Genomic DNA, 20,329 nt, shown 5'->3' with positions numbered 1-20,329 from the left:
GATCCCTTCCTGACTGCGCTTCTCTGCGCGTGACCCAGTGTGGCCTCTTAACACACTACATCCCATCCTCACCACAGCCCTTTAAGGGAGGAACTTCATCCCCATTTCAGAAAGGACACTGAAGCTCAGAGAGGGCAAGTGCCTTGCCTCAGGCCACACAGCAGAGTGGGAACTCAAACGAGATGCAAATTCCCCTGCTTTGACCTTGGCCTGGGCTTCCAGGTTAGGACTCCCATGACGGCCCCTCTCTGAGTGACCTTGGGTGGGCCCTTCCCCTCTCCTTGTAAACTGTAAACTTGTAAACTGGGGCCTGTCTTGAAAGACTGAAAGAAGTTCTGATTCTGGTTTCTGTAGCCTCAGACAGGAGGAGACCGTTCCCTCCTCCTCCTCCCCCCCCCGTCTGGAGCCTGGCTCAGAGGTCCTGGAAGGTCATGGAGCTGGCGCCCCCACAGTCCTGCAAAGGCCAGCAGGGTCCAGTTACTCGTTGGGGGCGGGGAGGGATAATGTCCGGGGGTCCTGATAGATAGACTGACTGCCCCCGCCAACAGGCAGAGGAACACACAGAGAATTCTGTTCCCCGGGTTTCATTAAGCCCCAGACTTAAATAACTGCTGACTGGAAAACGGGGAGGGCCGAGGGGGCCCTGCCTGCCTGCCCCTTGCCCTCCTGGGCGGTCAGGGGCTCAGAGGACGGCACGCCAACCTGGAGGCAAAGGGCCTACTTTCCCATTTGTGGTTGGGAGCAGGTGCACCCCAACTCTGGGTCCCCTCAGAGGGCCCCACTAGGAGTTTAGGCTCCAGGCCCCCATCTGTGAGCCGGACTTGGTGGGGAGGCTGTTGGGCACTCTGGCCCCAGGTCCCTCCACCCTCTGCTGCCTTCTGCCAGCCCCAAAGAAGCGGGTGCTTAATTATCCGGTCACTCTATCCCTGCTTGGCCAGGCAGCTAAGCCCAAACATCTGGCCCCAGGGCCCAGGGCCAGGGTGGATGGCCAGCCCCCACCTACTGCTGGCCCTGACCTGGATACCTCCTACGGGACAGCTGAGCCCTATCCTGTGCCTGCCAGCTTGCAACAAGCCCAGAACAGTAGCTACAGAGGCCTAGTGAGCTTGACTGATGCAGAAAAAAAAAACATTTGACAAAACTCAGCACCCATTCATGGTTGACGCACACACGCACACACACACTCCTAGCAGAGTAGGAGCAGAGGGGGGCTTCCTTAATCACAGGAAGGGTGGGAAGAAAGACACAGATCTGTCCTTTCCCATGGGCGGTATGACTGTCCACGTAGAAAAGCCCAAAGCATCCAGTGGACAAATGGTTAGAGTTAATAAGAGTTTAGCTAGGACGCAAGATCAGTACTCTACAATTGTGTCCCTTGCACCAGCAAGTGTGACCCATGCCCTGAAAGCATGGGCCTCACCAGCACCCCCTCAGACCCCTCCCCCCCCCATCGGAATCCGTGTCTTAACAAGGTGGCCGGTGATTTGCGGCCGGCAGCTGTCACGACTGAGAAGAGCTGCTCGAGCCATTTGCATTATCTGTGTCCTAAACTGAACTGCAGAACTCCCACCCCGCAGCTTGTTCATAGAGGTCTTGCCGGGCTGGCCCCCTCCGGCCCCGGGCAGGCTCTTTCCCTGCTGCAAGCAGAGTGCAGGTAGGGTGCAGCCGGGTTGGTTTAACGCTCTGCCCATGTTCTTCTTCGTGATTTTTGATTCTGTGTTTTCTAAGTGAAGCCGATGGGACCGGAGCCCGGAGCTCATGCACAGTCACTTCCTGCTGGGTTCTGGTGGCTGGATGCCCCATCCCCGGTGAGGGTCGGCCAGGGAGTAGCTCCATGCCCCAGGCCGAGGCCAGGGAGTGGCATCAACAGCAAATGGCAGAGGGGGAGGGGAAGGAAAAACTTCTGTTGAAGCAAGAAACCCCACATTTTCACTTTGCGCTGGACGCCCACGTGGTCCTGCTTGCAAGCTTGGGGCTTCCCAGCTGAGGGGAGCAGTTCTTCCTTGATGACCACCAGCCCCGGCACACTTTAGAGGTGCTGGGCTGGGGTGAAGAGCAAAGACTCTGGAATCAGGCCAGAGCTGGGTTTGAATTCAGGCTCTAACACCTTTAGACTTGTTGGTCTTCGAAAAGTAGGTTCCTCCCCGTTGGGGCCTCATGGTCTTTTCTGTAAAATGGAGGGAGGGGTAGGGAGTGGGTCCTGTGTTTAAGGTCTTGGTTTTGATTAATTCAGAGCTATTAGAAGGAGGGCAGGGTTTTCTCTTTTCTCTTTGATGGGAATTCAGAGGCCCCGAGAAGGAAAGAAGCTGATCAAGGCATGAGAACCTTGGACATGCTTGTTTTGTGGTTTTTTAGCCTCATTGAGATGAAATCTACATGCCATAAAATTCACCTTTTCCCGTGTACAATTCAGTGGTTTTTAATATATTCAGAGTTGTGCAACACTCACCGCAATCTAATTTTAGAACGACTCCACCACCATCGCCACCCCCAAGAAGAAAATGTGTGCCCCTTAGCAGCCATTCCCCATCTCCCCCCGCCAGCCCCACCCCCCGGCAGCCAGCAATCTTTCCTCTGTGGATTTGCCTATTCTGGACATTTTCATAATGGGGTCCTGCAATGGCCCATCTTCCAGAGCTGGCCTCTTTCTCTTCCCATGGTGTTTGTGAGGTCCACCCGCGACATGGCATGTGTTAGGGCTTCATTCCTTTCCATGGCTGAGTAGTAGTCCAGGGTCTGGTTGGACCACCTCGTGTTTCTCAGCTCAGCTGCTGATGGACATTTGGGTTGTCACCACAGTTTGGCTATTGTGAGTAATGTCGCTGTGAATATCTGTATGGATGCATGCTTCCGTTACTCATGGGCACAGACCGAGGAGCGGAATTGCCCGGCCACATGGTAATTCTGTGTCTAACGAGCTGATGAACTGCCAGGCAGTCTCCCACAATGGCGGCACCATTGTTTACACTCTCTCTGCGCCGCATGGGGGTTCTAGCCTCTCCACGTCCTCACTAGCACGTGTCAGTGGGTCTGGAGGCTTCTGCGACCTGCCCCCACCTTCTATCCCCATGGTTTACCTGCCCCAATGCCTGTGTCCTCCCAGGGAGGGATGACCACCTCACGACCCCTCATGCACACTCACCTTGCACATTCACACATACACGGATACCTACACGCACCCCCTCACATGCACCCCAGCCCCCCATGTGGGACCCCTTCAGCCACTGATGGCAGCGAGACACCCTAAAGTTGAAGACCGTGGACCCCGGGCAGGACCCAGTCTGGGTCCGACTCCTGGCTCTGCTCCTGCCCCTGGCCCACGGTGGGAGCTCAGGTGCTACCTTGGCCACCCACACTGCCCTTGGGGCCCCCACCCGTGAAATGAGGAGGATCCCACCAAGTGAGCAGATTTTTCTGCCAGGGGGGCTGGTCGAGGAGCAAGCTGCTTTGTTAATGTTAAGTATTATGATTAGTATTAAGTCTTACCTAATTAAGTAACTAATACTTGATTAGCACTGCCCCTGCCCCCTTCAGGCCCTGCCTGGGAATTTTTGTCTTCCTGCCCTGTCCTGGGGCCCCCCCACTGGGTCATTATCACCTCCCAGTTAATCTTCAGCTGCTGCCACCAATTAACACCCTCTGCAGCTTCCCCTGCCCCTGCCCATCTCCACTCCCCTCTTTCCCAGCTCCACCCTGCCCCAGCCACCTCCAGCTTTTTTGGGACACACTCTTGGCCTGATGGCTTGGGATAGTTCACATTCACAGATAAGATGGCAGGAGGTCCTGATCATGCTCCCCCCCTTATGTACCTCCCTATCTTGTTCTCTCCAGCGATCCCCTACTCCAGGAAGCTCACCTGGATTGCCCAGGACAGGGGCCAGTGTCGCTAGTCCTCTGAATTGGACTAGATCCAAGTGTCTTTGGGGTCACTCCACAGGTGCTGTTAGCAACCCCCCTCCCCAGTCCAGGCAACACCTAGGAGGCCACAGCAGGGGCCCTGGGCGGGGGGGTGGTAGGGGCCTGGGAGAGAGTGACACACGATCCAGCTCTGAGTTGTAGCCTTGCTCTGGGCGGGTGGCCAAAGAAGGCGAGGAGAGGAAGACAGAGTGTTTGCAAACAGGGCAGCTGCCAAGAAGGGGCCGGGGTGGCGGGGGAAGAAGGTGTGAAGGAGAGAGGGGCCCAGCTGGTGACTGGCAGCGGCGCCTGGGTGACTTTTCTCCTCCTGCTACACACACGCGCACTCAAGGTCTCGTGGACACGCAAACACGGGCCTGATGTCCACACACACAGAGCCAGGTGCACGCAAGCTTCCGTCCTGTCCCCTCACACACAGGCTCCAACGCTCGGACACACGAAACACAGTCATGTCACCGTGTCTCCCCCACGGGCCATGACTTGTGCACACCCACGGGCCCAGACGCTCACAGACACACACATCTGCAGAAATTCCCGCCCCAGTCCAGCGGAAGCGCCCGAGCCCGGACAGCTCTGGTGCTCGGGGCCCCTGCTCGCACGCAGGCCCGTGCAGAGACAGGCTCACACGGTCCCGACATGCACACCGAGGCCAGCCTTGGGCACGCGGCACGGCCACACCGTGGGACCATGTTCTGCCACTCTGTCTCTCTGTCTGTCCGTCCCTCGCTTCGTCTCTCTGCCTGACAACACGCTGTCCAGTCTTCCCCAAGGGGACAGACCAGCAGCATCATGGAGACCTAAGTGCTGGATGAAGCTGGGTGAGAGAAGAGAGGGCACATTATTGAGAGGGCGACAGCCTGGCGCGTGGGCAGAAGCCACGGGGCCGAGGGAGTGAGTGAGACCCAGCCGGGGGGGAGAGACAGGGCCGGAAGACAGGGACACGGAGGCGGCGGCACAGAACCAGACGGGGGCATTTATTGAGCAAACATCTTTGGCCAGGACGGCTCCGGCTACGCGGGGCACCTCGCAGGACAGGCGGGACCCCCCCAGCAGGACACACAGAAGAGCCACACTGAGCTAAGCAGACAGCTTGCAGGGGATGAGCGTCCCAGAGGGGAGGGAGCGGGGGGGGGGGGGGGGGGGGGGAACGCGGGGGGGGGGGGGGGGGGGGGGGGGGGGGGGGGGGTAGGAACACGGGGCGGGGGGCCTCGCGCCGAGGGCAGGCCTCGCTGAGCAGGGCAGCGGAAGCACCCAGGGTGTGCGGGAGCCGAGGGTAGGAGCCACAAGCCCGTGGGCAAGGGGAGCAAAGGTGCCAGAGCCCTGGGGAAGATGGGGGCGGTGGGACAGACCGGTGGCTGTCTCAGCGATGCCCCCCACCCCTGGCCACGGGAGGGACACAGAATGCCCACGTGGGAGGTAAGGAAGGCAGAAAGGGGAAAACGGGCAAGAGAGAAGCCAAAAGCCACCACAAGAAGGCAGAGGTGACCTCAGGATGTGGGGCCCACCTGGTTCCCTTTCCGAGTCTCTGCAGGCAAGGTGGGCTCAGGCTGTCCCCCCTCCTCTCCAACCTGCTCTCCGTCCCCCTCCTCCACCTCTTCAGCTTCCTCCTCCTGCTGCCTCCAGGGACGCCCCAGGTAGCCCTGGACGGAGCTCACTGGGCTCCTCTTCCGGGGGTGAGGGTCCAGCAGCCCCCACAGGAGACTGTCGGCCACAGGCGTCAGGCCGAACCAGGGCTGAGGACGATCCTCGGGCTGGCCCGACGCCTGCCAGATGAGGAAGTCCTCGTAGAAGGGGTCGGCCTCGGCCAGGGGTTGGTCCCAGGGGAAGTAGCCGGTGAGAAGGCAGAAGAGCAGGACCCCTAGTGCCCAAGCGTCCAGGGCAGGTTGGATGGGCAGGCCCTCAGGGAGGGGCGGGGGGCAGCAGAGCTCGGGGGCCGTGTAAGGGATGGGCGGCCCAGCCAGGCGCAACAGTGTCCCACGGGGCCTCGTGTGGCCGAAGTCGGTCAGCTTGACCCACTGGCAGGCTGGGTCGCACACCAGCACATTCTCGGGCTTGATGTCCCGGTACACCAGGCCACGGGAGTGGATGTGCTCCAGGGCCGAGGCCAGCTGGGCCGCACAGCGCTGGACTGCCCGCCGCGGGAGGCCCACCTGCGGGGGATTGACGTCAGGGCCTCCTGCCCCTCCCTGGACAGCCGGCAGGGACCTGAGGCCATGCAGCAGCTCCTCAGTCCCAGGGGGGCCCAGGACACTGAAGGACCTCCAACAGACTTGCCACGGGGAGGCCCAGCGTGACCCTGTGAGGCCCAGTGTGACCCCGTGAGGCACTGTGAGGCCCAGTGTGACCCCGTGAGGCACTGTGAGCCCTGGGGAGGTCTAATGTGACCCTCTAGAGGCCTGGGGTGAGTCCACGGGGGCAGGTGAATCTCACTTGGGCACGGTGTTGGTTCTGTGGTGTCTGTGAACTCCGGAGAGGCCCAGGGAGGGGCCCTCGGGGGCCTGCTCGGGGCCCACCTACCCACCTTGGGCTGGATGAAGGTGATGAGGTCCCCATACAGGACGGGCTCCGTCAGGAAGCTGTAGGAGTCGGCTGACTCGATGCCAATGCCGTAGGCCGTGACTATGGCTGAATGCGTGCCCAGAGAGAGGCCCACGCAGAACTCGTACAGGAAGCCACGGAGAGAGGTGGAGGCCTTTGGGAGTTGCTTCAGTGCCAGGGTGGTGCCTGGGGGTAGTGGGGACAGGTGTGGAGCGAGTGTGAGAGCCGCGCCCCCACCCCGCCCCAGCCCTGACTCTTTCCCACACGCCATCGCCCCCTCCTGCAAACCCTGCCTCCCCGCCACCCTAAACGCAGCGTGGCCACGGAAACGCTGTCAGTGGTGATTAATAATAACAACAGTGCAGCATTCGGTGAGTTTCTGCTCTGCTGCGCTGGAGCAGATGGAGGGGGCCCCTTGGGAAACTGAACTCGGAACTTCAAATGCCCTCCTTCCGGCAAACCAATGCCCAAAAGCCACAGTGGATGCAGAAAAGATGCCCTGCCCGGGAGACTCCGTCCCGCTGAGGAGGAGTCATTATGCATAGTGACCTGGAGGGTAAGTCCCCTGGAGGCGGGAGCTCTGGCTTCTTCCCCTGCATAGTCACCCGCCGCCAGGACCCCAACTCCCCCACCAGGAGCCCGTGAGTGATGGAGAAAGGTCACCTCCTGGCCTCACACGCTGACCACGCTCCTTCCGTTCCCCAGCTGGATGCTGCAGGGCCTTTCCTAAGCATCTGGGAAGCCCTGGACTCCCACCATGACTGCACAGGCCGCCGTCTGTTTTGATGGCGTCCGTCCGTCCGTCTGTGCCGTGAGCGCTCGGCCCCAGCACCTCCCGGCCCAGGCGCCCGGCATCCAGAAGGTGGAAAGAAGCACGGCCCCTGGGCCCCCGTTATGGCTTGTGCCTCCAGTTTGGTGATGACCCCCACCTGGACCTCTTGCTCTTTGCATCTGTCTCTGACGTGGGCTGAACTGTGCACCCGCCCTCCCCGAACCCAGAGGTGGAAGTCCCCACTCCGGTTTCACAGAATAGAACTGTTATCTGGGGACAGAGTCTTGAAAGAGGTAAAGTGCGGTCACGAGGGTGGGCCCTAGCCCACTGTGACTGGTGTCCTTAGAGAAGGAGGAAATGGACACAGACACGCAGGTGTGGACACACAGGGGGGAGCCCCGCCCACACCCGGGAGGGGGGACTTCGGCCTCCAGAGGCGTGAGAAAACGAACCCCCAGTCTGTGGTGCTTTGTTGTGGCTGCCCCAGGCATGCTCGCACCCTCTCTCCCTGCGCAGGCCGGAGCTCGAGCTCCTCCGTGAAGGCAGGCCTCATGGGTTCAGCTCTGGGGTCCAAGCACCAAGCACAGAGGACAGGGCCGAGCCCCCCAGGTGGCCTTCCTAGGCGTGTCCCCGATTGACACTGACTCTGAGTTCCATCCACACTGTGCTGGTCTCAGGGGACGGACAGAGGATGTGTGCACGCCTGGCAGGAAAGTGCCAGACTGGGGGTGGGGGGACCCACTGTGCTCTGGTCTTGCGGAGGGTCCGGCACATGGTGTGGCTCCAAATCATCCCCGTGGTGACCGCTAAGCCAGCCACAGGGGAGGACTCTGTCTGCCCCCCTTTCTCACCAGCAAGAGCCGTCGACCTATGCTCACAGAATCACCCACATTTTCGAAGGAGGAAGCTGAGGCTCAGAGAGGGTAGGGGAGGTTCCAAGAACACACAGCCTGGAAGGGGCAGAGGCCGCACTTGATTCCTGTTTACAGACTCCCCGGCCTTGACTGGCACCTGTCTTGGCCCATTCCACCAGCCCCTGACCCTCCTGCATCTGTTTCCGGGCCCTGGTACCTTTCTGACGATGGGTGACCAGCAGGACCCGGCCGAAGCGGCCCTGGCCCAGGGGACGCACTTGCTGGTAAAGCTCATCCACCTCAGCTTGGACCAGGGTTTGGGCACTTAGCGCCATCATGTCCTCTAGCTCCAGGGCTGCCTCCTGGCCCTGCTGGAGCTCCTCTGCCGTGAGGCCCCCTAGGTCCTCCTCAGCTACGTTTTCGGCAGTCCCCGCCTCCTGTTCCTCATCTGACTGTTTGCCAGGCATCACTGCAGGACGGAGCAGAGACAGTGACCCAGGGCCCAGGTCGTGTTAGACCCGGGTCTGAGGGAGAACAGGCTGGGGGCCTGGACCCCTGGGTCTGAGGGAGGAGGGGCTGGGGGCCTGGACTCCTGGGTCTGAGGGAGGAAGGGCTGGGGGCTCATTGGCACTTTCCATTGTGACTCAGTCTCCCTCTTCGTTATGGCATCTGAGGAGTGGGGAGACCAGTTGCTGGTTGGGGTGAGGTCAAGCCTAAGGTCACAGATGTCTCTTGCACTCACCCCCACATCCTGGCGCCACCCAATGGCCCAAGGGTGAAAGATGAACCAGATAACTCGAGACACCCCCCACCTTGTTTCCAAAGCAAACAGACTTGGGCCCTGGGGGTGGATGAGTAGCCTCTTTCTCCTAAGAGCAAACAGGTGCTCTCTGCCTCCAGGGGCTGGTGAGGGCGGCTGCGCACACCAGGGCCTTGGGGGACGCCTGGGACCTGGATGGGAACAAGCACTTGGAAGGTCAAGTCCTTGAGACGCCTGGGGTCCAACTCCTCTAGTCTCAGCCCCTCCTCCCTCAGACCCAGGACCAGGCCCCCAGCCCCTCCTCCCTCAGACCCAGGACCCCAGTCCCCCCTCCTTCAGACCCCGGAGTCCAGACCCCAGCCCCTCCTCCCCCAGACCCAGGAGTCCAGACCCCCAGCCCCTCCTCCCTCAGACCCAGGAGTCCAGGCCCCCAGCCCCTCCTCCCTCAGACCAGGAGTCTGGACTGCCAGCCCACCCCTCTCCTGGAACCTTATACAACTCACACATCTTATGACTCCCAGACTCTGTTTCCCTAACACTCAACCACTCTACAGCCTCAAAGTTCAGCCCCTGACCCTCTGAGGGACCCAGGACTTCGGCCGGCCGTGCGGCTTCACTATCAGGTGCTGCCCACCTCAGGCTGTTTAACCCTTGCCTCCTCCTGACCTGGGCGCCGACCTCCAAACCTCACCTTCTCCAAAGCTTGCTTGACCCTTCGCTGCCTGCTGTGCTCAGTGCCCAGCACTAGATCCCATGCCAGCAGAGGCTTGCCCAGGAGCAGACCCCGCCCCCACCTAGGGGGTCGTAAGCCCCGCCCCTGGACCCGCCCCTTCAACCCACTAGGGCCAGAGCGACATCGTGTGTTGACTCCTAGAACTGCCCGCCGCCAGAAATCTGTCCCAGACCCAGGCCCCAGAGCCCCCTCCACTCTCAAACCCAGGAGTCCAGGCCCCCCAGCCCCTCCTCCCTCAGACCCAGGAGTCCAGACCCCCAGCCCCTCCTCCCTCAGACCCAGGAGTCCAGGCCCCCAGCCCCTCCTCCCCCAGACCCAGGAGTCCAGGCCCCCAGCCCCTCCTCCCCCAGACCCAGGAGCCCAGGCTCCCAGTCCCCTCCTCCCTCAGACCTAGGAGTCCAGACCCCCAGCCCCTCCTCCCTCAGACCCAGGAGTCCAGGCCCCCAGCCCCTCCTCCCCCAGACCCAGGAGTCCAGGCCCCCAGCCCCTCCTCCCCCAGACCCAGGAGCCCAGGCTCCCAGTCCCCTCCTCCCTCAGACCTAGGAGTCCAGACCCCCAGCCCCTCCTCCCTCAGACCCAGGAGTCCAGGCCCCCAGCCCCTCCTCCCTCAGACCCAGGAGTCCAGGCCCCCAGCCTCTCCTCCCTCAGACCCAGGAGTCCAGGCCCCCAGCCCCTCCTCCCTCAGACCCAGGAGTCCAGGCCCCCAGACCCTCCTCCCTCTGACCCAGGAGTCCGGGCCCCTGTGGAGGATGAAATCATTTTTCTAGTTTGGCCCTGCCTTGACCCCACCCAGCTGCCCCATCAATGCCCCATTGACAGGTCAGACACAAGTGTTTGGTGAGGGGTGTCCAGGGGATGGGACACTGGGGTCCTGTTTGGGGAAAGGATGAGACAACCAGATTCCAGAACGATGCAGTGAGAGATGATCTCAGACTTGGGGCTGAGGGGAAGCAGGTGGTGGAGCCCCTGGGAGGAGCGGGGAGCGGAAGTCCTCGTTCTGAGTCTGCAGACTTCAACTTTGGTGGGGGGGCTAGGCAGGAACTCCTGGGCCTGATGGAGGAAGGGCTTGGGGGCGTGAGATGCCACATCCCCTCCTCCGGTTTGCAGCAAGATGACCACTGTGAACTCCCTTAATTTTTTTAAACCTTTTATTTCAGAACAGTTTTAGATTTCCAGAACAGCTGTAAGCATTGTGCCCAGAGCTGCCGGGCGTCCCCAGCTCCCCACCAGGTTGGTATCTCACGCAGCCAATAGCCAAGGACACATTTGTCCAAACCAAGATCATCCGTCGGGTGCGAGGCCCTGCCTGTCTCAGCAGCGCTTCTGCCAACAACCTTGTGCTGTCCCCAGGGTCCGACTCAGGACACCCCACTGCGCTTCGTGAACCCAGTCTTTTGAGTCTAGAAAGCACGCCGGACAGAGTCCCCGGGAGGGGGGAGCAGTTCCCCGTTCCTGAGCCTGAGCTGGGTACCGGGACACGTCCGATGCTCGTGCTCGCGCCCCTGCCCTGCAGGTGGGAAGCATCAGGCACCGGGCGCGCGCTGGAGAGGCGTGGGGCGCACGGGCCCGCCCAGGTGAAGGCAAGCTCATCCCAGCCAGCCTCAGCTGTCAGCACGGAGCCCGAGGCCCACAGAGCTGGGACAGTCACACACCGCCGTGCTCCGTACCGGTAGGGAGCTGGCACGGGGGGCGGAGCGGAACTGAAAGGATGTCCTAACGAGAAAAACCACGTCCGTCCCGGGCAGCCCAAACAGGTGAGGCTGAAAAAGACGGGAGACATAGATCGCCCGGATGTAGGTTCCCGATGAGACTGGAGAGAGCTTGGAGGCACCGAGCTGTGAGGAAGGTGTTCTCAGGGGAGGACTCAGGGTGTGCAGAGGGCCCGCGGCAGGAAAGTGCGTGTGTGCGTGTGTGTGTGTGTGTGTGCAAGGATTGAGGTTCAGACAGGATGAGTGACTTCCCCAGTGTCACCCGGAGCCCAGGGCAATGGAAGACGTAGGGGGTGAGGTTTCCATGGTGTTGGATCCTGAAAGCTCAGATGTAGTACCATGGATGGTGAGAGTCAACCAGGTCTCCGTGGGGGTGAGCGGCCCCGTCAGAATCCATGAGAGGCACTCAGCATGTCCCCACCCTGCGGAAATATGTCTATAGGGAAGCGGTGCCTTCCTCCGAGAAGACCCATTCAGGACAGAAGGAAGAGGGAGGGTCCTTGAGAGAGGAGGGGGCTGGGGGCCTGGACTCCCAGTCTGAGGGAGGAGGGGCTGGGTGTTGGACTCCCAGGTCCTCAGTTGAGAGGGGAATTGTGCAGCCCAGTCCAGCGCTCAGCAGGGAGAGATGCAGTGTGTTCCGTCTCTGTCCTCCCCGGAGCAGCTGTCTCCATCCAGGTGGCCGGGGGGGGGGGGGGGGGGTGCTGGGGGAGGGGCCTTTGGCCCAGGCTCTGACCACCTGTCTCAGTCACCTGGTCAGGGAGCTCCCCCATCTGTCCCCAACCTCTTGCCATCTTTGTCGTCCTCCTCTTCTTCATCCGTCCACTCCTCCAGGCTAGCTCCTCGCTCTTCCTCCTCCTCCCCATCTTCACTAGACATGCCCCCCAAGCCCCCAGGTCCCTCTCTGTTCCTCTCTAACCCCCAGTCATCCCCCAAGAAGTCCAGGACAACCAGTGGGGGGCTCCTAGTGTCAGGATCCAGGTCTAGGAGCCCCTGGAGCAATGCCAGGGCTGGGGGTGCAAACTGGTCCCAAGGTGGGGGTGGCTGTGGGGGTTGGGGCCTGGTGGTCATCCAGCCAGCAAAGGCCTCAAACTCAGGGTCAGGGGCTAGTGCCACGTCCCAAGGGAAGCAGGCAGTGGCAATGCAGAAGAGAAGCACCCCCAGGCCCCAGGAGTCCATTGCTGGCCGCAGGGGCAGGCTGTCCGGTGGCAGCAGAAGGCAGAGCTCGGGTGGGGCCGAGGGCAGTGGCCCCGGTGGGGCAGAGGTTGGGCTGCCCTCGGGCCGGGTCAGCCCCAAGTCACCTAAGGCCACACGGCTGCAGACGGGGTCAAAGACCAGCACATTGTCTGGTTTGACATCTGCATGGACCAGCCCCCGGCCATGGAGGAAGTCCAGGGCTCCAGCCAGCTGGGCCATCACCCGCTTCACCAGCAGCTCTGGGAGGCCCTGGGGTCAAGGAGAGATGAAGGTCAGGGTGCCTTGGCTCCTTCTTTATTTGGTTTCTTGGAGTTCAAGAATTCAGAACCTCAGACCAGTGGCTACCTCTAGTGTCCCCCAGCACCTTCTTGAGATTATCCTCAGCCACACCGGGCTACAACCTCTGTGCTCCAGCCCCCAGTATGTCATCACTGGAACCCCAGACTGAACCAGAAGCTCTTTTCACTTCCACCAAGCTTTCTCCTAACCCTAACACTCAAACCTCCTCCTTATATTTCTTATCTCCTCTAGCCTGACCACCCAGATCTCCAGTGGGACCCCAAATCTCATACTGAATCCTAGTCTTAGTTCCTACTAATTTAGATGGTGTTTCTAATTCAGACACCATTCTGAAGTCATTTTTCTTCATCACTGGATTGGTAAATCTATCCATCCATCTAGCCAGGCAGCTAGCCAGCAATCCATCTGTCAAACCACTCATCCGTTCGACAGTCTACACAGCAGGGTTTCTGCTTAACTTCCATTCCACCAGTCAGTCAGCAATCCAATAATGTATTCAATTACTTAATATCCAAAATCCATCCATTCATTCTTCCTTGCTTCCTTCCATTTATCTACCATCCATCTATCCACCAACCCATCAATCCATCCATCTTTTCATTCATCCACCATCCACCCGTCTTTCCATCCATCCGTCCATCTCTCTACCCATTCATCTGTCTCCCTCCCTTCTTTCTTTCCTTCTGCTTATCTCCAACCCTATCTCAAATCCAATATCTATTCCTAAAGATGGCTCCACCCTAATCTTCAAACTCATGTACCCCCAGAATCTCATGGATTCAGTCCTGACCTGGTCTCCTCGCCAGAGAGAACCTCACTACAACTGATCTCCAACTCATTCTGTATACACATCCTCAACCATCCCTGTCTCACTCTGAGACCCCATCCATGCTTTTCACACCCATTACCAGTCTATTATCAACCCAGCCAACTCCACCCACTCCCACACTCCCAATCCCAGTGCTAATTAAATCCCACCCCAATCTCATTCCCAACCCAACCGCATCCCCTCGCCCATGCAAACCCGTGCTGGAATGGCTGGGTGGATTAGGTTAGGGTTAGGCGTGGGATTGCACCGAGAGTTAGAAATAAGGAGGGTGTCTGGGGGATTAGGGCAGAGCTAGGTTGAGCACTGATCTGGGTGTCAGGATTGGAGATAGAAATGGGTTAGGGACAGAGTTATACATGGGATAAGCAGTTCTGACCTTTTTTCCCCACCCGCCTCACCCGTTCCTTCAGCATCCCGCTGAGGTCCCCATAAGGCGCATACTCCTGGGTGAAGGCAAAGTGTCGGGGGGTTTGCAGGGGTCCTGCCAGGGTCTGCAGTAAGCCTGGGTGTGATGAGACACAGCGGCCCACACAGAACTCTCTCAGGAAGGTGGTTCTCAGGACCGAGTCCCGACGAAGAAGCTTCAGAGCCACAGCGGGACCTGCCAGGGAGAGGGGTGCAGAAGGGAGCTCAGGGAGCTCTGATCTTGCTGTGGCGCTGCTTAACCTCTCTGAACCATGGATGTTTCATGTGTAAAACAAGAGTGGCAGGGCATAGCATCTGTCCTCTCTCTGCTTCCAGTTTGTCTTTGTGTGCAGTAGGGGTTGACGGTGACCTTCCCTGAGGACTCCCTATTCTGCTGTGTGGCCTTGCACGACTGCTTTACCCTCTCTGAGCCTCAGTTTTCTCTTTTTTTTAAATTAAGATTTATTTATTATTTATTAGAGAAAAGGAGAGACAGTGAGAGAGTACAGGAAGGGAGGAGAGGGAGAAGCAGGCTCCCCACTGAGCAGGGAGCCCGATGCGGGGCTCGATCCCAGGACCCTGGGATCATGACCTGAGCAGAAGGCAGACGCTTAACTGACTGAGCCAGCCAGGCACCCGAGCCTCAGTTTTCTCTTGAATCAAGTAGGGGACATGGTGACTGGGGCTCCAATCCAAATTACACTCCTGCCTTGCTGTGTGACCTCAGGCAAGTTCCCCTTCTTTGGGTTAGCTCTGTTTATTGGAAGATCAAAGAGCTCTTAACTTTCTGAGAGCCCCCATCAAGGGTTCCCATCATCTCCTGGGGATGCTCCTTGTCTCAGTGGCTTCTGAGAACCCTATTCTGGAGTGTGCCCTTCAATGGCCAAACTCACCTCCTTGGCGAGGCCGGGCAAGGAGTACACGGCCATAGGAGCCCGAGCCGAGCTCTCGGATGAGGCGGTACAGGACACGCAGATTCCTCACTGGGGTCACCCTGGTGGCTGTCAGCTCCACGAGCCGTTGGAGGGCGGTAGCTGTGTCCTCCTGTCAGAGAGGAGCAGGGGTGGGGAAGGAGTGAGTCTGGGGCCCACTGAGAGCAGTGGGGGAAACTGGAGGTCCAGCCCAGGGCTGAGGTGGGGTGCCAGGGTGATGGGGTCATTGTCCCCAGGGAGGAGGATGAGTCACAATGACTCACCGGCCTTGGGCCACCTGTTCTTTTGTCCTGGCAGGGTTAGGGGTGATTGTCTCAGAGACCCTGCCCACCACCATCATTGGGAACCACCAGAAGCCCCCAGCCCTGGCTGGGACTGCATCCTCAGCTTACACAACCCCCACTGCACCCATCTCTCTCTCCATCCTCCCCCTGTGCTTTCCGTTTTTTGTTTCTGAGTCTATTGCCCTGGCGGCCTCGGTCTTGCTTTGTGTCCTCAGGTTTGTGTTATTCTGGGTCTCTGCTGTTTCTCTGTTTCCCTGTCTCTTCCACTTCTCTGTGTATTTGTCCACTGTCCCTCTTCGTGTCTGTCTCTGACTCTGTTTTTCTGCATCTCTCTCTCTCTCTCCCTGTCTCCCGTCTCTCACCTCTGGGTCCCCATCCTCATGGTTCTCGGGCTCCCTGAGCTCCATGTTGGAGTCCCCTGGCGTCAGCTGGACCTTGTGTGAGCAAGCACGCCTTGCCTGGGTCACCCGCGTCCCACCGCACCCCGCAGGTCCTTGCCCTACAGAGCCATGCTCTAGAGTCCCCCTGAAAGGGTCTGCCTCAGTCTCCCTCTGCCTGTCTGAGTCGGAGGATTTCTCTGCCGTCCTCTGCCGGACTCCTGCCTCCTTGTCAGCCCGGGTCTCCGTGTGTCCGTCTGTACTATCCTGCTGATCTCTGTGCTCCGTCTCACACCTCCCTCCCCTCTCTGACCTCACAGTATCTTTGCTTCTGTGTGATTATCTGTCTCCCAGTCTCTCTCTCCCCACCAGCCTCCCTGTCCCAGCTCTTGGATCTCCAGGTGGGTCTCCCTATCCTGTCTCTTGTCCCCACACTCTCCCCACTGTGGTCACCACTGTCTATCCTTCAGGATATCCCACACTTTCACTCTTTCTCTCTTCTCCCGCTCGGCCATGCTCTGGCCTGCTCTCCCCAGTGTCTGTCTGTCTCCCTCCTCCCGTCTTTGTTCCTGACTCTCTCTCAGAGCCTTTGTCCCTCCCTTTCTCTGGGCCTGGGACAGGGGTGTGTGTGACAGCTCAGAGACATCCTGTCCCCCCACACCCCTCCCTCACCCCCTCTGACCCGCTGCCCCCCTCCCTCCCCCTTCCAAACTTAGACCAGCTTGGACTCTGGGCTCTGGTCCCAGGACAGAGGGGACAAAACATATTGTGAACCCCCAAGGGCCAGGCCTGACGGCAGTGAGAAAAGAGGAAACAGGGCCCCTTCACATACCTTACTTGGGGTGGGTGACCCAGAGCTCCATGCTTTCTGCCTTCCTCCATGGGATGGGAGTCTGGCCTCTAGGAACCAGGGAAACTGTTCCCAAAGCCCTGTTCTTTAATACCAAGTCCCCACCCCCAGCCCCCTCCTCCCTCAGACCCAGGAGTCCAGACCCCCAGCCCCTCCTCCCTCAGAACCAGGAGTCCAGACCCCAGTCCCTCCTCCCTCAGACCCAGGGGTTCAGGGCCCCAGCCCCCTCCTCCCTCAGGCCCAGGAGTCCAGGCCCCAGCCCCCTCCTCCCTCAGACCCAGGAGCTCTAATAGCCAAGAGAAGCACTGGGGGAAGGGGCTTCTTTCATGTTCTCAGCACTTGCCCTGAGCCTGGTTCTGGGCAGGGGCTGGGGTAGGGCTTTACCCTGGATCCTCGCAGCTATCCAGAAAGGGTGGAGATTTATCCCCAGTTTACAGAGCAGGAAACTGAGGTTGTGAGCTGGGACCGTCTTACACAAGGTCAGAGTGGGAGGAGGTGTCTGGTGGGACCCGAGCCAGGTCGGAGTGACTCACAGCCCTGAGTTCTGCCCAGCTTGGTTTTACTACTACTACAACCTGCTATTAATAAAGTCACAACCACGACGCTACTCAGACTCTGGAAGGATCCCCAGGAAACTGGCTACGACGTTGCCCCTGGGAACCCAGGCCGGGGGTGGGGCAGGTGGCAGAGAACTTCCTTTGCTCTTTGATTTTCGGGGGGTTTGATGGTGAAAAGCTCTGCAAACGTGCACAAACGTCAAAAGGACCCCACAGTGACCACCCTCCAGGGCACTGACCAGACCTCACAGGTTGACTTTTTCCAATACTCGCTGTATCTCTGTTTTCTGTGGGGGAATGAAGTATTTCAAAGTAAATTACAGTCTACCGAAATTTTTCTGGGTGAAATGGTATGCTGCCTGGTGCCTGCTTTCAAATACTCCAGCAGGAGAAAAATCCAAGACTGTGTGCGGGGTGGGGGGTGGGGGGGTGCGGGGACAGGAGCGGCATTCACCTCGCAAAATGTGAATGAGGGGATTCCTTTTACTCTTTATTTTTGGCTATGCTGGACATTTTTCCTCATAAAAAGCTAAATGTTGTCAAATACACTACAGACAGCACGAGAAATTATTGCTACCCTGGGGTCTACATCTCTCTGAAAGGAAGGATCATTTCCAGCTCAACTGCAATGCTATTATCAATTGCATCTAGCGACATTAACAGTAATTCCGGAAAACCAGCTGATACCCAGTCCTGTTCTGTGCACCCCAATTTGTCCAAATAAACCCTCTGTTGCTGCTGTAGTTGGGTCAGTGATCGATGTCAACACACAGCTTCGGGGGAACTTTTCATTGTTGTGCCTTTTGTACTATTTGATTTGTTGTTGTTGTTGTTGCCCCGCATGTGTTACCTATTTAAAAACCAGAACTACAATGAAGAAATGCAATGATGACTATTTACTCAATGCTTCTCAGATGCCAGATGCCAGGCCTTGGCTTTTTTTAATTAAGGTGGAATCCTCCCTATAAGCCCTGGACGAGTAGAATGATGGTTTCCAATTTACTGATGGGGAAACTGAGGCATGGAGCAGCAGAGGCATTGGCCAACAGACAATGAGAGGCAAAGACAGAGGGTCTGGGGCCTCCAGGCCGCTCTCTGTCCCCTGCCCAGGCAGCTTGAGGGAGGCAGACCCCTGGTGTGTGACTAGAGCTGAATTCTTCCACTGGGGACGTGGCGCCGGATGTGTGCGTGCAAGGGGCCTGCAGGGACTGCAGAGCAGCTGCTACTCTGGAGCCAGAAGGTCAGGCTGCAGAGCCACCTGGGTCTGCTGGGAAGGGGGGGTGGGGAATGCTGCAGGTCTCTGGCCCTCCCCGGCCCCCTGAGAGGCTCACTGATGATCCAGGGAGCTTTGCACCTCCCCATTTAGCAACGCCACCCACAGGGTCACCCGGAGTGACCTGAAGAGGGCAGGTGTGGGCAGGCAGGGCGGCTCCAGCCCTGGCCCCAGGGTGCACACAGCCCTCATTTAAGTTGGCCTCTAGGCCTCATGCCCATCCCCTCCTGCGTCTCCTGTCCACCCGTCCCCATGGGCTCTTGCCCTCCTGGCCCTCCTGGCCCAGGGTGTGCTCTCCCTCAAGTGTCCAACTGCCCCCATACCTCAGTTTCCTCCTTATGAGATGGGAGTAACTGCAGGTTCTACCCAGAGCATTATCATATGCTATGTATTGTATATAATATAATAATAAATGTAATATACATTACCTTGTATATAATTATATATAATATAACCATCTTATATAGAGTATATATATTATGTTATATATATATATATTTAAAGATTTTATTTATTTATTTGAGAGAGAGAGAATGAGAGAGAGAGAACACATGAGAGGGGATAGGGTCAGAGGACGAAGCAGACTCCCTGCCGAGCAGGGAGCCCGATGCGGGACTCGATCCCGGGACTCCAGGATCATGACCTGAGCCGAAGGCAGTCGCCCAACCAACTGAGCCACCCAGGCGCCCTTATGTTATATATATTTTAAATTATTTTTCTAAGATTTTTAAATTTATTTGTGAGAGAGAGCATGAGCAGGGGGAGCATCAGAGGGAGAAGGAGAAACAGGCTCCCCGCTGAGCAGGGAGCCCAACATGGGGCTCGATCCCAGGACCCTGGGATCATGACCTGAGGCGAAGACAGATGCTTAACTGACTGAGCCACCCAGGCGCCCCTGTAATTTACATATTTTAAAGGTTTTATTTTTAAGTAATCTCTACACCCAATATGGGGCTTGAACTCATGACCCCAAGATCAAGAGCCACACGCTCCACCAACTGAGCCCGCTGGGCACCCCTATTATTTATATATATTTTTTCCAAATAACTTTAATGAATAAAATATATATGGAAAGATCACAGAAAAAATTGAGTTAGACTTCAAAGACTGTGCACTTGACAACCCACTTGCCCTCGCACCCCCAAAAAAAGATCAATAGAAAAAGAAAAAAAAAGGGGTAACCTTAAATTGATTTGCCTAAAAAGAATAAGATGATAAACTAGTAAATCAAAATCTTGGCCTTTGGGGCACCTGGGTGCTCAGTCGGTTGAGCGTCTGCCTTCGGCTCAGGTCATGATCCCAGGGTCCTGGGATTGAGTCCTGCATCGGGCTCTCTGCTCAGCAGGGAGTCTGCTTCTTCATAGCCGCACAAAATCTTGCTATGGTTCCTCATGCAATGGAATATTTTAGCTGACACGCCAAAAATATCCCAAATGATATAATGAGCACCTACATGTCCACCACTGTCCAGCTGAAGAAAGAGAATGTTGCTACCGCAATTGGAGCCTGCAGGGTACTTACCACACTCCAAATCTTTCCCCTCCCTCCCTGAAGTAACCACTGTCACTAAGGAGGTATCTGTTATTCATTAAAAAAAAATGTATTTGCTACATACGTATAAACCATAGCTGCTCTAGAGGATCACCATGCATGCGGTTAAATGTTGTATAAATAGTATGTGACCCTCTGCAGCTGGCTTTTGTCCTCACAAGCTCCATCCTGTGTTTGTGAGCTTCATCTGTGCCGTTACATGGAGTTCAGGTTCGTCCCTTTGCAGAGATGTTGCATATTCTAGCCTATGAACCTGCCCTGTTCTATGGATCCATTCTTCTGATGACCAGCACTTTATGTTTCTCCCATCTTGCGCTCTTACAAGCAGGGATGCAAAGAATATTCTCACACGGGCTGCCCTGGGCTAAGGGGCTCACTCTGGTGCTGCCATACACTCTCCAAGGGGCTTCTATCTGGCATTGACCTTTCATGGTCATTTTTTGAGTTCGTAGGCCCCTCTGAGAATCTGAAGAAAGCCACAGAGACTTGCGCTAAT

The 20,329-nt window shown here is 57.8% G+C and overlaps 2 protein-coding genes across 2 annotated transcripts; both read right to left on the bottom strand.

Annotated features, from left to right (window-relative positions):
• Positions 1–5,155: 5,155 nt before the first annotated feature.
• SBK2 (SH3 domain binding kinase family member 2) lies at positions 5,156–9,570 on the bottom strand. Its single transcript, XM_021682355.1, has 4 exons — positions 9,531–9,570; positions 8,297–8,548; positions 6,437–6,639; positions 5,156–6,065 (listed from the first exon to the last, which is right to left on the bottom strand). The coding sequence occupies exons 2-4, from the start codon at positions 8,544–8,546 to the stop codon at positions 5,403–5,405; spliced, it is 1,116 nt and encodes a 371-aa protein (XP_021538030.1). The 5' UTR covers positions 8,547–8,548; positions 9,531–9,570; the 3' UTR covers positions 5,156–5,402.
• A 2,464-nt stretch (positions 9,571–12,034) lies between these two features.
• Positions 12,035–15,632, bottom strand: SBK3 (SH3 domain binding kinase family member 3). Its single transcript, XM_021682356.1, has 4 exons — positions 15,588–15,632; positions 14,903–15,053; positions 14,003–14,205; positions 12,035–12,724 (listed from the first exon to the last, which is right to left on the bottom strand). The coding sequence occupies exons 1-4, from the start codon at positions 15,630–15,632 to the stop codon at positions 12,035–12,037; spliced, it is 1,089 nt and encodes a 362-aa protein (XP_021538031.1).
• Between the last annotated feature and the right edge of the window lie 4,697 nt (positions 15,633–20,329).

Source organism: Neomonachus schauinslandi, chromosome 16 (genome assembly GCF_002201575.2).
Source record: "Neomonachus schauinslandi chromosome 16, ASM220157v2, whole genome shotgun sequence".
In the NCBI taxonomy this organism is placed as follows: domain Eukaryota; kingdom Metazoa; phylum Chordata; class Mammalia; order Carnivora; family Phocidae; genus Neomonachus; species Neomonachus schauinslandi.
Note: the sequence above shows the minus strand (reverse complement) of the source record. Positions and strands in the feature narration are given on the sequence as shown.